At 37.6% G+C, this 16,530-nt stretch overlaps 2 protein-coding genes across 4 annotated transcripts in view; one reads left to right on the top strand and one right to left on the bottom strand.

The window, feature by feature from the left end:
- The window catches only part of LOC127526866 (uncharacterized), a 345,966-nt gene that overhangs the window by 151,933 nt on the left and 177,503 nt on the right, over positions 1-16,530 (top strand). The window lies entirely within an intron of this gene.
- Positions 1-16,530, bottom strand: part of pld1a (phospholipase D1a) — a 287,428-nt gene that overhangs the window by 104,969 nt on the left and 165,929 nt on the right. For all 3 annotated transcript variants that reach the window (XM_028794711.2, XM_028794710.2, XM_028794714.2), the window contains 3 exons: positions 4,223-4,331; positions 1,943-2,008; positions 3-61 (listed from right to left, as the gene is read on the bottom strand). In XM_028794711.2, the coding sequence (XP_028650544.1) occupies positions 3-61; positions 1,943-2,008; positions 4,223-4,331 (234 nt within the window). The remainder of the gene's footprint in view (positions 1-2; positions 62-1,942; positions 2,009-4,222; positions 4,332-16,530) is intronic.

Here is a 16,530-nt window from a genome sequence, read left to right as displayed (position 1 = left end):
ACAAGCCTTTTGGTCCCAGTTCTTGAATAAAGGACATCTGACTAATATCAATGAATTCCATCTAAAGAAAAAAGTACACATAAAATAATATATATCATATACTACAGTAACTATTCTATTTTATTATTTTAGAATTGCACTATATTTGAAAATGTCAAAAGAATATGCCAAAACAAAAACAGACATTCTTTGGATTAATGAAATGGCTATTTGCAGTAACTCTTTAATCTTTTTGGACCTTTTCCCTGACTTTTATTTCAGCAGTCATGCAGACAGTACACTTTTAGAGTCAGACAGACAACACAAACTCACGACTGATAAGCAAATATGATTCTGCTTTAATGTTTTCTGATTTTGGTCTAGCTATTGTTATATATTATACTTTGCTGTTTGAATTACTTAATAAACAAGGTATGTTAACATATATTTTATTATGAAAGTTCTCATTATGAAGTCACAAATTGTACAAACCCAAGAAATTTCACACTGCATACACTTTTGCAATGCAAATTTGTTTCTATTGTGATACAAAATGATTTAAAATTGCTTTAAGTTGTTATATTGATTGTACTTAATTTATGAAAACAAAATGACATAACAAGGCTGAATCATAATGGTTTATTAAACTGCTATTTCCCATTAAAGCTGTTTCCAGGTGCTTTAACTGCATTAACTTCTACTTCCTGAGTAACACTGAATGCTTCTGGTACCAGGAGTAAATAATTTAAGCTGGTGCTCTACGTTTCTTCAGGTACGCTCCTAAACATCAGCTGTCCTATAATATATAAAACTAAGAACCAACTTCAGATAGGCTTTGCAACAAAAATTCCCCACCTTATTTCCTTCAACCATATTACTGGTTGAACATCCTATTTTCTTTGAATTAAAAAGTGTAAATATTATGCTACTATTTCATTATTAAAACATAAATAAAATGATTAATAACATCACCAACAAAAGTACGATAGGAGGACCTACACATGTGTCTTGCATAATGCAAACACGGACAGTGTGCTATAAGGTGGGAGCTATGCTGCTCCTTTGCGGTGATGGGCTGCCGAGAGCCAGACTCAAGAAGGACAACATTCAGAAGCACTCTGAGCAGAGCACTTCAGAAGAACTTAATTGAATGATGGTTTTATTAACAGTATCAACATCAGATACTACTATATGTAGTGTGTCCTTATTTTGTTTAACTACTATGTTTTTTGTGCAAACTAGTATGTTTCAGTTTTACATTGAACTATACTGCTTACAGTTGAAATGGGTCAGTATTTTTAATTTCATTATTACCTAAACCTCCATGTTTTTGCAGATACCAAGTAGGCAATTATTGCTAAGCAAAAGTTGGCAATTGTTAAGCAATCTACATGTGTTTCACCAAGTGACTGCCAAGCAAATGCAAAAGCTTAAACAAACAAACTTTAGCAAAAGGTAATACATGCTTTTCTATAATAGAAAATCAGCTCAGGCCAATTCAGTGTCTTTCAGGCCCATCCTTAAATCCATAAATGTAATCCTGGCTAGATCTACACTTGTATTCTAGTGGAAAATACAGGTTTTTATAGAGGTTAAAGCAGCTGCTATGACCTTCAGTAATCATTAAAGTTTGTTAAAATTTTCATTCCAAAAGAAACTACATAAAATAAAATTTAGCCCATTGCATGATTAATTTACAACCATTTTCAAAACAGACAAGAAACTCATCTGAAAAGATCAAAACAATGTGACTTAGATATCAAACTAGCAGCATAAAAAGAAAACTGATTTGAGTAAAGGTTAGAACCACAGAAATAAGTCCACTTTAAGCAGTGCATTTCAACAGTTATTTTTCAACCACTGTATACACTACTACAGCTACAGAGTGACATATTTTGACAAATAAAAAGTATGATTAAAAAATAGCTTCAAAGCTGAACAGTTTAAGTGCAGGATTACTTACTGTTGCATGGTAGGTTTTATACATTGTTGTTTTTAAAAGCTTATTCAAGTAGTCTTCAAGCTGTTTCTAAAAATAATAATAAGAAAAAAACACAGTTAGTGTATATCTCATAAATTGAGTAAACCATCAGTCTGTGTATCACTTCATTCCAAATTCTCTCATTCCTTTATGTTTAGAAGTCCGTCCAGGTTACCATCTTGAATTAACCTTGTGTTAACTTCAATAAGTGTCTGAGACTACATGATTTATTACTTAAAAAAGAGAATTCTGTTGACTCTTTATTAAATTTATGATCTATAGATATAGTCCAAATTTTAAAATTTTAACAGAGTTTGCTTCAAATTGGTCTGGTCTTCCTGTCTTGTACTTGTATTTCATTTTCGATGCATGCAAACTTACCCAAAATTACATTACATATTCCAAGAATTTTCCCAGTTAGGACGATTATCCAGGTCGTACTGAATTTCTTTTGCTGTGTCCTTTAGATTTGGCAGCTCAGTATTCAGTTTTGTAACACAGCCCCTATTGTCTTCAAGATGAGTTTTTGGTGATGTCATATCAAAGATTTTTTGAAAGTTTTTGCAAATATAACACACACTTTGTTTTTGTCTGGTATTCTAGGTCCTTGTGGAAAGAAGCTTAATAAGGCTGTATAGTAAGTCACCTTCCCCTCCTAAATGCTGAATACTTGTCAGGAGATTGTTTCTATACAAATGGTCCACATGTTCATTTCTGACAATACTTTCTATTATTTTACATTGAAAAAACAGATACAGGTAGTCCCTGAGTTACGGACATCCAACATTCGACTTAAGAACGCGGCCGCAGCTGCTCCTTCATCTGTCTGGGGGACATGACACAGGCTCCTCAGTAACTGCCGCTCCATCATCTCCGGCCTGGGGAGGCTGCAAGCGGTGGCTGGATGGAGGCTGGGGAGGTTTTGCTGCTTGCGCAGTGTAGTGTTCCTCGGGCGACTCTGGTGGATTCATTCTCAGTGGGTGGCTGGGTGTGCAGCACTGCCCGCCCACCACACAGCCTTGTAGTGTCCCTCGAATAGCGGTGACTAAACGGCAGCTGGTGATGCTGCAAGTGGTGACCCGGTTGTGGCTGAATGGAGGCCATTGAGGGTGAATGGGGTGGCAGGGGGCAGCATTGTAGTGTGCCTCAGGTGGCTGTCTGTTGAATGGGGCGGTGGTGGGCGATTCACTATACGCCTTTGGCCGCACTCTGTTCGCTCTCGGTGGGCTAGTGCTGCTGGCAGCATACTGTATGCAAGTGGAGGTGACTGTGTGGTGGGCGGGTGGTGAACAGCCACTCGCTGCCCCCATTCATTCCTAATAGCAAGCCTGCTTGTACTGTTACGTACTTAGCAGGAAGTTGCCTCTTGTTCAGTACACCAGACGTGCTGACGAGGGGTGCCTTCCTGCTGTGATAACGTGTACAGTGCTGTGCAGAAGAGCTCATCTTAACCTTTTATCTTCACCCTTAAACAATGTCTCTGAAACACAAATCTGATGCAAGTGCTGGTGATACAGTAAAGAAGAGAAAAACCATCACCATGGAAAATAAAGTAGAAATAATAAAAAGGTCAGAGAGAGGTGAAACTCCATCATTCATTGGCAGAGCACTTGGTTACAGTCGGTCAACAATAGTATTTATTAAAATAATGTACCTGTTCCGACTTACATACAACTTAAGAACAAACCTACAGTTCCTATCTCGTACGTAAGCCAGGTACTGCCTGTAAAAGGCTTTGCAGCTAAAAGTGTTCAGGTTGTTTCCCTTCTTTACAACTGGGTGTTATACTTCTAGCCATCTGGTATTTCTCCAATCTGAAGTTACTGGTAGAAACAAGTTTATTTAAGCTTTATAAATAACATCTTCCACTTGACACACCGGTCCCATATAATCTATTTATTTCTTCTATTCTTACAGTGAAAGGTCAAGCAAAATGACACCTTTTATTGGCTAAATAAAAAGATTACAATATGCAAGCTTTCGAGCCAACTCAGGCCCCTTCTTTAGGCAAAAAACCCCTAACTGATGTGATAGGAGAACATAAATTATTCATAAAGCAAATGAAATATCATCAAATGTTTTAGTTTCATGTTTATATCTACTAGAAAATATCATATTCCACAATCTAACTTGTGTTACTCATTTATAAAACTCTGCCCATTATAATTTAACAACCAGAATTCTAAAAAATTTTTATATTAGTAGTCAGTTGTGTTTCTCTCCATCTACTCAGTGAACATGCATTATGAAAAGAGAACCTACCCTTCGACTCGAGACCTGTTCTTCTCTAACCAGGTGGTCACCTCCTCGGGGTAGGCTAGGCATTTGCCTTGCTTCTTCTCTTTTAATTGTTTGTCTTCGTACAGTGTGGCTAGAGAATGTAAAGGAAATACATACATTTAATACGATGGTGGTTATTTTACCTTTATTACAGTGTTTATTTCCCTATTGAAAAAATTGCTGGCCAAACCTATGCTTCTGATAGCTTGTCATGCATTATTATGTCAGGACCAAACAGAATGATTCAGGGCAAAAACAGCCTACAGACAAGTACCTACCAAAGAAAAGTTTTCAGTCAATATAAAACTGTGTTCAATAGTGAGCATGAATGAACCAAACAGCCTCACCTTAACTCAGCAGGTTTTATACAGCAGCTTGTGATTACCCTTCCTCAAGGGAATTGGCAAAAACAGCTAAAAAGACACATAAAATGTGCACATTTAAATTATTTTTATTTAGATGGTGCTTTTAAAGAAATGACTTTCAAATATAGTCTGCATACATTAGGGTTGTCAGATCAAAAAATAATTAGAATTTATTTATAAAGTTCTAATTTGAAGGCAAAAGCTGACATTTGATTGTAAAAGAACTATTGTTTGCTTTACCTGCACAAATTTGGCATCATATTACTCTAGACGCACTATGCAAAGTAACAGATGTTTTTGTGCTTTACTTCCGCATTCAGCTTTTTTGTCATTTTGAGTGGTTAGCTCATTACCTTCATTAGTAAAATTTACAGATAGACCCCTTCACAATGTAGTGCTTTTTCTTTCTTTCTCTCCCATTATTCTTACTTTGATCTAAATGTACAGTATAGTCAGATCAGTATTTCTAAATACTTCTCCGTTGCCCTGAAAAGTATTTTTTTGCATCTGAGCCTGTTCCTTTCAATATTAAACATGAGATCCTTGACTACTGCTTAATGGTAAGACTTCTCATTAAAACAAATGGAAAACAACTGTCATAATTATGATTTTCCATTTATTACATCACTTTAAAATTCCCAATTTAAAGCGCCTTATCAGTGTCAGCCAACATGCTTTGTCACTATCTTAAGTGGCTATGCTGGTTTGATACATAATGCCTAAAAGAAAGAGATGTAATTTAAAATGTTCAGGCCCCCTTTATTAAAATGTTGCTGCATCTGCAAAGGAGAAAAGGTAGACAGATTATAGGGACCTGACTTGATACGGTGATAGTCCTGCTTTACCAGGTGAGCCCACAGGTGTCAATTGACTTTTTATTCTAAATGCCATGATAAAAAAAATGATACTCTGATGCTACCCATCAACAACTTCTAAAATAATAAAACAAGTTTGCTTTCAACCTGCCTGCCTTTTGCCTGCTGCTTTGCTTCGCTCACTATTCTCACCCTGTCAATGTCTTACTAACTTACCTGTATTCCCCCTGATCTTAAACTGTCCTGCATGTTTGGCACAAAAGCACTATCTCTCACTCTTGTCACCCTTGTGCCCTCACAAAAATTACTTCCACTGAGCTCCACCCCAACCAAGCCTCAAATTCTTTACAGCTGTCAGTGCAGCAGCAAGACACATCACAATACGTTTTAAGCACAGCATGCCAGCAGAGTGTTGTGAGTGGGATCCAAAAGGACTTCATGATTTACAAACACACCTTGAGTAAAAAAATTAAAATAAAAAAAACATTAACAATAATTTAATTAAGTGCGATGGCAGCACTTGTGGCTGATAAGGATTTTTAGCTTCTTTTTGTGGCTGCTTTTATGGCTAGCTCTTCTGACAATAGACTAATTATGGAAGAACAGATGCTTGGCATTTTCACATGTAGTAGTAGTAGTAGTAGTTTATTTATATAGTGCCCTTCATAGACAAAAGGTCACAGAGTGCTGAACAGCAAATACAGTACAAATACAACAGTTAAAACAAAACATAAACAAAACCAGTAAAAACAATAAACAAACAAACTGGAACTATTCAGCACAGATTAAAAGCTTGTTTAAAAAGAAATGCTTTTAGTTGTTTTTTAAAAGAATCAACAGACTCGACTCCACGCAGACCTCAAGGCAGGCTATTCCATTGTCTTGGTGCCACAGACTGAAAGGCACGATCCCCACGGGTTTTTAGCCAAGTGCATGGGACGAGAAGGCCCTGTTGCCCAGATCTGAGAGCCCAACAAGCTGTATGGCGTTGGAGCAGGCTGGTTAGGTACTCAGGAGCTTGTCCATGCAAAGCTCTGAAAGTAAGTACCAAAACTTTAAAATGAATTCTATAAAACACTGGGAGCCAGTACAGTGTGTGCAAAATGGGGGTGAAATGATCACTCCAGCTAGCGTGAGTTAGGAGCCTGGCAGTTGCATTTTGAACTAACTGAAGGTGTGAGAGACAGGACTTGCTCAAACCTGTGAAGAGAGCATTACAGTAATCAAGCCGTGAGGAAATAACAGAATGAACAAGCAGCTCCAATTCTGATTTTGAAACAATATTTCTTAGTTTTGAGAGATTTCTTAAAAGAAAGAAACACGAGCGGCTGACTGACCTTACATATTCATCAAGTGTCAGGGACTGGTCAAAAATAACCCCAAGGTTACGTAGACTCGACTTAATAACAGGAGAAACAGAAGATAATTTTAAACTGATCTCAGAATGAAGAACAGGAGGAGCAACAATTAGTATCTCAGTTTTTCCCGAATTCAACTGCAGGTAATTACTACTGAGCCAGTCGTTAACCTGAGACAGACAATCAACCAAAGTGACCAAAGTATTAATTTGGTTAGGCTTAAATGAAACATAAAGCTGTGTATCATCTATATATAGATGATATGAGATGTCCTTAAAAGAGTTAAGAATCCGTGATAGGGGAAGAATATATAAAGAGAAAAGTAAAGGTCCAAGAACAGAGCCCTGTGGCACTCAGATGTCAGATGAAAAGCCAGCCACACTGACTGAGAAACTCCTATTTGACAAATAAGAGGAGAACCAGTCCAAAGCAGAGCCAGAGACACCTAACAGCTCTAATCTATTAATTAAGATCCGATGGTCCACCGCATCAAAAGTAATGTATGTAAAAATGTAACGTCCAGAATTGTAAACCTAAGGTTAAATATATCCGAATTGTTACTTATTTTTAATTTTTGACAACCCTAGAGTGCATATATTTTATTTATTAAAACTCAGAACCCTAGATCCCTTGGGAGCACTAGAGTAAGTGAACAATCATAGAAGACTGGCAGAAGTCCAAGCTAATTTATGCAAGCTGACTACTGTAGAAAAGACTACACACCTGGGACAGACATACAGTAATCAAGATGCCTGCTACAGAAAGCTGACAGCCTGGAACCTGCCATAACTGTCATGTTCATAACCTTGAAATAAATTCTAAGGATTCTTCTGGAAATAACATAAGCCCATTAGCTTGGTGTTTGTAGTGAACCTGAGAAAAGGCTTCACTAGAAGGGATTTAATGTGAGAAGAAAGTCAGACATTATGATTTGAGGTGGAAGAACAATATGGCGCTTGAGATAGTAAGAAACTCAAGTGGCTAAGACACTCAATAAGGAACAAAAGCCTGTAGAAACTGAGCCTTGAGTCATCCTTACTGATGTTTTATTGGTTAGTAAACTCTTTTGATTTTTTTTTTGTTCTGTTTTAAAGTGACACACACAATGCTTTTCAGCAGAAGTGACTAGTAATCTGGTCAGAACTAATGAAAAGAGGAATTCTGTACAGTACTGACAGATCCCTGGAGAAAAGCCTGCACTTTTGTGCCATAAAGCTTAAACTGGGGAGGAAGTTTGCCTTACAACAGGACAATGACCAAACATGCACTACCAGAGCAACAACAGGGTAGCTTAAAATGAACAACATTGATATCCTTGAGTGGCAAAGTCATAGTCTTAACCTTAACCCCATTTAATACTTTTAGTGAGACCTAACTAACTTGACACAACTTGAGCAATTTTGCAAGGAGTAATGAACGACTGTTTATTCATTATATTGTGCAAAATTAATAGACCTATCCAAAAAGACTGGTTCAACCAAGTATACATTAGGGGGATTAATTCTTACAAATTGTTGAAATTTCAGTCCTTTGAATTTCATTTTATTTTTCTTTCTTTTTTTGGGGCAGCACTGTATTTGAATTAGAAATAAGATTCCCAGGCAAGCTAATCAAAATTGTAGTTTGTGACAATTTTTTAAATGAACAAAATGTTTGTGGAGTGAATATTTTTTCATTGCATTGACTATCTATTGAAACACTGGTAGGTTAAATGATTTTCAGAGGGAATTTCAGAGGATTTGCAGAGGACTACAGTAGCATAGTGTAAGAATTTTAAATTGCAGCTCTGTAGCCATCAAAACATACCCTACATAATATAGGGGAGTGATATTCTCTTTAATTCACAAATAATGCACAAAAATGTGTTTCCTATAAAATCACACTGAAAAGTTCTGCATTAAAGAGCATATCTGTTGTGGGACATCAGTCACTTTATCTTCAGTGAGAAGAACCACCCATCCATCCATCCATTGTCCAACCCGCTATATCCTAACTACAGGGTCATGGGGGTCTGCTAGAGCCAATCCCAGCCAAGACGGGGCACAAGGCAAGAAACAAACCCCGGGCAGTGCGCCAGCCCAACGCTGGGTGCTCACACACACACATACACACCAAACACGCTCTAGGGACAATTTAGAATGACCAATGCACCTAACCTGCATGTCTTTGGACTGTTGGAGGAAACCGGAGTACCTGGAGGAAACCCACGCAGACACGGGGAGAACAAGCAAACTCCACGCAGGGAGGACCCGGGAATTGAACTGGGTCTCCTAACTGCGAGGCAGCAGCGCTACCCACTGCGCCACCATGCCGCATGAAGAAACACCTAAAGATTCAAATCTATTTGTTCAGAAATTTTACAATAAAACAAAAGTTGACAAGACAAGTACTACTTTACATGGTGAGCTGAGCAATGCTAGATACTGTTTTCACTTTCTCATGTATACTTGTATAGTCCAATATTTAAACTTACCAATTGCACAACTTAAATAACTTTACAAATATATTATCATGCATGCTAAAAGGGCCTAAATTGTATACTGTATATATTTCCTTTTTCTAAACCAAGACACACTTACATAAGCTTACTTGTCTGAACTTATCATGACTTACAAACCAGAGCGCACATTAAGATCTCAAGATGACGGTCTGCTTATGATTCCAAGGATTAATAAAATAACAGTGGGAGGTCGAGCTTTTAGTTACAGGGCCCCTAAACTGTGGAATGGTCTGCCTGCTACTATAAGAGATGCCCCTTCGGTCTCAGCTTTTAAATCCCGGCTGAAGACTCACTACTTCAATTTAGCATATCCTGACTAGAGCTGCTGATTAACTGCACAGACTGCATCTCTGTTGTTAGTCATTAGCACTTAAACATAAGTAACATGACAGTTATAATTGTATACTAACCCTCACTTATTCTGTTTTTCTTCTCGGTACTCAAATGTGGCACTTGGTGCCATGGCCCACCTGCCAAGTTGTTTTGCCTGCCTAAGGAAAAGTCATCCCAGATGGAGGATCGCAGGAATCATGGGAAAGAGGGGTCCTTTCATCGGATTGACTGGCCCAGCACTGTTTCAGCCGTGGAATGGCCAAATGGGGGAGGCGGCTTGAAGGATGAGGTCTCCAGGACTCTATACAAATCCAAATCTTATTATGGGATATATCATCTACTGTTAAATTCTGCTCTGTACTTCTAAAATTTATATTTTTTACTTCTTACTATATTGAGAAATTGTTCTGTTCTGTGTACTGCATTGTATTGTATTGACCCCCTTCTTTTGACATCCACTGCACGCCCAGCCTACTTGGAAAGGGGTCTCTCTTTGAACTGCCTTTCCCAAGGTTTCTTCTATTTTTCCCTACAAGGTTTTTTGGGAGTTTTTCCTTGTCTTCTTAAAGAGTCAAGGCTGGGGTGCTGTCAAGAGGCAGGGCCTGTTAAAGCCCATTGCGGCACTTCCTGTGTGATTTTGGGCTATACAAAAATAAACTGTACTGTATTGTATTGTATAAGCTGCCAAAGAATTTGCAATAGGGAACTGTTGTGCAAGCTGCAGGTGTCCTGCTTAGATATCATTTTTATACATCTACTGGTAAACCTCTAAGTTTACTAATCCAGAAACAAGTAGAAGAAATGTAAGTAAATACTCAAGAGAGTGTGAAAAATAAAATTTTCATTTCATAAAATTGTAATAATAAATAGGAAATTACATTAAAATAAATATATCATTTTTTTATTTTATTGATTTTATTATTTTAAATAACTATATCAATTAAATATTCAAATTTGAATCATACAACATTTCTCTTATATTTTGTCTTTTCTGTGATTTTATAGGAAACACTTTTTTGTGTATTATTTGTGAATTTAAGAGCATATCACTCCCCTATATTATGTATATAATGACTTCTTTTGAGCTACCACAAAGACCTTTGTAGTGACTTGTAAAAAACTGACTCCAAAATTCTGTTGAGCCTGTACTCCTTGTGTCTACAAGTCCAAAAGCAGTCAGCAACAACTAAAACAAGTGGGCTACCTGCAGCAGCATCATCACAAAATTTACGATTGTGTTTCTCCAGAAGGCTAGTATACAGATTGCATCAGCAGAAGTAAAAACCTGGAAGGAAATGTTAATCATCAGATGGCACATTTGTAAAAACTCCAACACTCAAAATAAAGAACACTACAGTATAATAGAGTTAGAGGAAAACACACTCTGGCAAAGGGAGAATAGGGAATATCATAAAAGAAGACATAAGCAGCAATTCTCTCTTGTGATAGATGACACAGGGAGCTACGAAGTACACCATGAAGCAAGGAACATGTCCAACTGATAAGAATATAAGAATGTAATGTAATGTATGCCCCATCCACATTAATGCGCTTTCATTTAAAAACTCATACATTTGTCAACATTTTCCAAAAATGATACTCTAATGACGCTCTGATTGGTTTCTGTTTATTTCATGGCTCTTCCCTCATTCGATCCTGCTCATTATAATGGCTTATTCCCTGACTGGTCACCCTTCAAAAGAAGAAAAACATTTTCCAACATAGAGGGCATAAAAGAGTTGCTTTCCATGGTGCCTTTTGTGCCTATTACCTGTATGCATCCAAATTGTGTTTGGAAAAGTTTGAATGCTGCATATATGTGTAAAAAGCAAATTTCTTGCTACTCACTCACTCCCTTCCTTTCCTTCCTTCCTTCCATCCTTCCTTCCCTCCTTCAATGAGTTAGTTATACAAATATTTTTTGGTACAAGATGTGCTGCAATTGCTGTGGAATACTTAAAATCAAACATCTTGTAAATGAAAACAGAACTAAACAGTTTTTTTAAGTGCCACTTTAATACTTGCTTTGCCTTCATTTAATGAGAAGATAAATGTCGCCAGTTCTGGACTTTTCAACTGTAATCAGTGCATTAACATGACATAGGGACAACTCACTCTGGCTCCTTACATATTTTTTTAATGCTGTGATCATGCTATCAGAGTTTGCACTAATAGTTCTGAAAGTGCATAAAACACACAAGAATCTGATTTTATTTTTTTACATAGTCCCTTGAAATAGTTTGCCACAGATGATCGCATGCCCAATGTAGGCGACGGTCACTGTCATATATATTTTTGGACCTTTCAGTATGGACAGGTTTGTAAACAACGTGAAAATGCCAGTGTGGACAGAGATCATTTTTCAAGTGTAAACATGGTAGTCTTGACATAGCCTAAATCCCTTTTTCTCACTTGGTTAACAAGAGGATAATCACTTTTTATTTAAAACACAGAGCATGCTAGCAGAATGTATACCTTAATGGGTGTCTTTAAACCACTGTAATACTCTACAGAATACGAACATATTCACCTGAGGAAACTAAGCACAAGCTGACTTATGGCAAAATTTAGGACTGGGAGTTTGAAGGTACAGCTGAGCTGAGGAAGATACAACACCATTACTGAAGTACTGTCTAGTCCTGTTTGCTTTTAGCTATAGAAGATAGCACAAAGCACAACATGATCACTAAGTGTTCAAAAACCTTAGTATGTTCTTAAATCATCCTCTCTTCAATTCAGCAGATCTGCCCATTAACAAATTTTAAAAAGTTGAAAATGTGTGTGAGGTATGTGAGAAATCAGGGAATTAACTAAAACAAGTTACCAAGTATGACACAGGTATATCCCAAAAATAGTCTTTATTAAATATGACACTGCTGTATAGTGCAGAACATGCCAGGGAACCTCAGTGGGCTAATATATAGTCGACTGGCAGGGAAGTTCTGCATGTTAAAGTGACCAGATCTGTGTAACTGTAAATGCAAAAAGAGGAGACTCTTAAAAGAGCAGGCACTCAAAAACAAAACTAATTTTGAAAGCACTTTGTTTCAGGCAGTGAAGTGGACAGTGCCCCTCAGGACTGCCCCTCTTGGTGGCTTCAGGAAAATTTAACTTCTAAAACTGAAATAGGTTTAATGGACTGGCTACAATTTCCATAGAACATGAACTGGTGCAAAAATAAAAACAGAAGAAGTTAAGACCTTGGCAACCATGAATGTCTGACATGCAAGGCTTAATTAATAAAATAATATCAATAATATAATATTACTTTTTTTTTTTTTAGATAACTACATTGTCATCCTACTTTGCGTAGAATTATATCCTTGTAAACTTCCAGTTTTTTACTGAGGATGCATGTGAAAAAAAGGCTACATTACCAAAAGATCTGCATTGATGCAGGACAACTGATATTAAAGGTTCAAGCTGTCTTACACTACAATTAATGACTCATTAAGTGGAAATGCCATAGCATTACAATATTCATTTACTCTTTATATGTTATTGTCTATTGATTGTAATACAGGTAAAATTCCATTACAACGAACTCCCAGGGACCTAAAAAATATTTTGTTTGTAACGAAAATTTTGTTGTAATGAGATTCTGTATTTGTTGCCATAGTGCTTTCTTTAATTTGCGTCCAGGCGTTTGCAATCATTTCAATGGCTTCTTTCATGTTAATTTTAATCTCCTTCTGCCTAAAAGTTATGCTGATGAGAATTTTTCTCAGCATTTCTTTGTGATGATACACTTTCAGGGTGCGAATGATGCTCAAACCCAATGGCTGAAGCGCTGCCATGCAATTGGGTAGGAGGAATTCAACACGAACATTATGTAAATGCGGAAGCATGTTGTGGGCAGCACAGTTATCAATCAGAAGCCAAATCATCCTTTTCTTCTTTTCTTCTGCAGAGAAGCACCACAGAAGCAAATCATAAAAGATTGGGGTCGCGCTATAAGTCCCTGTCTTGCACCCCAAAGCACGAGGCTGAGTCTCAGTACCTTAGCAAAACCAGCTTTATTCAGCTTGAAACAGGAACGGCACAGTTATTTATTGTAGCGTGATCTGCCACTTTGCTATACACAGACACAGCAGTCAGGCAGGGTCGTGCAGGTCAGTGATCAAGTAATCCTGTTATCTGCATTTACAATTTATGTGCTTCTAACCTTGCATCAGCCATAGAGATCTTTTCTGTTACTTTGGCGGAGAGACGCAGCATATCTATGTGCCTGCTATTGCCCCGTACAGACGTGGAGATCACACTTCGGGACGCTCTTCGGCTTGCTGTCTAGTTGTGGGAGGTCCCAAGAGAGTTTACAAACCTCACATTTTCTTGATTGAGTGCCGCATTAATAGGAATGTTTCTTGAACGAGCATCACTGAACCACATAGAAACTGCTTTTTCAACGTCTTCAAATGCAGCAGTACACATACGTTTGCAATCCGAGATTTTTCTTCTTTTTTTGCTCTGTCTTTCAAGAAAGTTGACAGTGTCGATGGCGAAATTCCAAATTTACTGGCAATGTCTTTCTCCTTTTTGCCGCAATCGAGAGCTGCAAAAAATTTAAGTTTTTTTTTCTAATATGAACTGTTAATCGTTTTTTCGTGTCTGCCATTTCTATAGGAGGGTGACAATGAGTTAAATTCCAATGGATGCTTTTCAGATGTTGACAAGCAATAAGCAAAAGGTATCACTGAAAACCACTGAAAACAAAAATAGCAAAAAAAAAAAAAAAAAACAGTACAAGGCAAGTTCGAAGAAAAATAAAAATTATAGTGTTTCTGTTTGGGGATCATTGTGCACAACTGAGCTGTGGCCACAGAACTAACTGCTCTGTGGATGATTCATTCAGGCATTTCAAGGTCTTTTGTGGACTTCGTTGTAATGAAAGTATCTGTTGAATGTATTTCGTAGTAATGAGATTTCTATAGACTCGTGTCATATGGGGAAGCTGTCAGGACCATAAACATACTTCGTTGTAATGAAAATTTCGTTGTAAAGATATTCGTTGTACAGTAATCCCTCACTATATCGCGCTTCGCCTTTCGCGGCTTCACTCCATCGCGGATTTTATATGTAAGCATATTTAAATATATATCGCGGATTTTTCGCTGCTTCACGGGTTTCTGCGGACAATGGGTCTTTTAATTTCTGGTACATGCTTCCTCAGTTGGTTTGCCCAGTTGATTTCATACAAGGGACTTTATTGGCAGATGGCTGAGAAGCTACCCAACTTACTTTCTCTCTCTCTCTCTTGCGCTGACTTAGGGGGGTGTGAGCAGGGGGGCTGTTCGCACACCTAGACGATACGGAGGCTCGTCTAAAAATGCTGAAAGATTATCTTCACGTTGCTATCTTTTGTGCAGCTGCTTCCTGAAACGACATGCTGAACGGTGCTTCGCATACTTAAAAGCACGAAGGGCACGTATTGATTTTTTTATCTGTCTCTCTCTATCTCTCTCTCTCTCTGCTCCTGACGGAGGGGGTGTGAGCTGCCGCCTTCAACAGCTTTGTGTCGTGGTGCTTCGCATACTTAAAAGCCAAACAGCCCTATTGATTTGTTTGCTCCTTTGAAGAGGAAGATATGTTTGCATTCTTTTAATTGTGAGACTGAACTGTCATCTCTGTCTTGTCATGGAGCACAGTTTAAACTTTTGAAAAAGAGACAAATGTTTGTTTGCAGTGTTTGAATAACGTTCCTGTCTCTCTACAACCTCCTGTGTTTCTGCGCAAATCTGTGACCCAAGCATGACAATATAAAAATAACCATATAAACATATGGTTTCTACTTCGCGGATTTTCTTATTTCGCGGGTGGCTCTGGAACGCAACCCCCGCGATGGAGGAGGGATTACTGTAATGGATTTTTACCTGTATTGCTAATTGAAAGGGGAGATACAATTATGCTTGCCTAGAGTGACCGAATGGCACTACGCTCCATAATATAGCCTTAAGCATTGAAAGACACAGTGACAGACACAAGATGCTTAGAAAAAAAAAACAAAGTGACATTCACTCCAAGGCAGGTAAAAGATTTGTGTCTACACGGAAAGAAACAAGCGAGTGTAAAATGGAAACCCAACAACAACATATGAAATAAATATAGTCACTTGCTGCAAGCACACTTTTGCACTGTTTGGATAAGAAAATATATTTGGGGCAAAATGTAAATGTTCCTATTTATGTTCTATTTTGCTCTTTTCATTACGTAAGAAATGAGGAGATAGGTTCTGTCCATTTCAGCTTGTTAGCTAGAAGCTGATAATTCAAAGTTTCTCACACCATTTGATTTTATCATATGCAAAGATCAGTTAACACAATAGTAGCTCTATGCCAGGATGCTGTAACAGTACAGGTGCAGAGGTGGAATAACAGGATTTGCTATTATGTAGAGGGATCACTTACTTGGAAGGTAAGCTGGGATACAAATTGATCGAATTCACTAATATCAGTTTAACACATAGTAATCAGGAATGCTAACAACTTATGAAGATCAATGGGGGCCTCCCTTTGAAGTGAATAAATGAACTGAAAAGAGTAAGAATGGAATTAAATATTGTGACTTAAAAGCATGACCTGCAACATGAACATTTTGCTTCATGGTGTGCATTTAAATCATCATAAGGCGGTGCAACAACAATCCTTCTCATGACACAAAGAAAACACTATGTTATTTCTAAAGCAAAGCAAACCATCCATCACCAAATGACAATAAGACTATGCAACAAATATATGAAACTGTCCCTCAAAAAATTATCCACGTGTCTATGTTTAAATGTACAAGCAAACACTAGAATCTAATTTCACCTTGGAGCCAGTATTATCATTTACACAGTACCTCTCTAATAGAAACATTCAATCCACCAAAGGTGATGCAGTGAAGCTACGGGTGTTTTCATTCAGGATTTAGAATCAATGCT

This window comes from Erpetoichthys calabaricus, chromosome 2 (genome assembly GCF_900747795.2).
Source record: "Erpetoichthys calabaricus chromosome 2, fErpCal1.3, whole genome shotgun sequence".
NCBI lineage: Eukaryota > Metazoa > Chordata > Cladistia > Polypteriformes > Polypteridae > Erpetoichthys > Erpetoichthys calabaricus.
The sequence above is the reverse complement of the archived record's forward strand: the minus strand, read 5'-3'. Positions and strand labels throughout refer to the sequence as shown.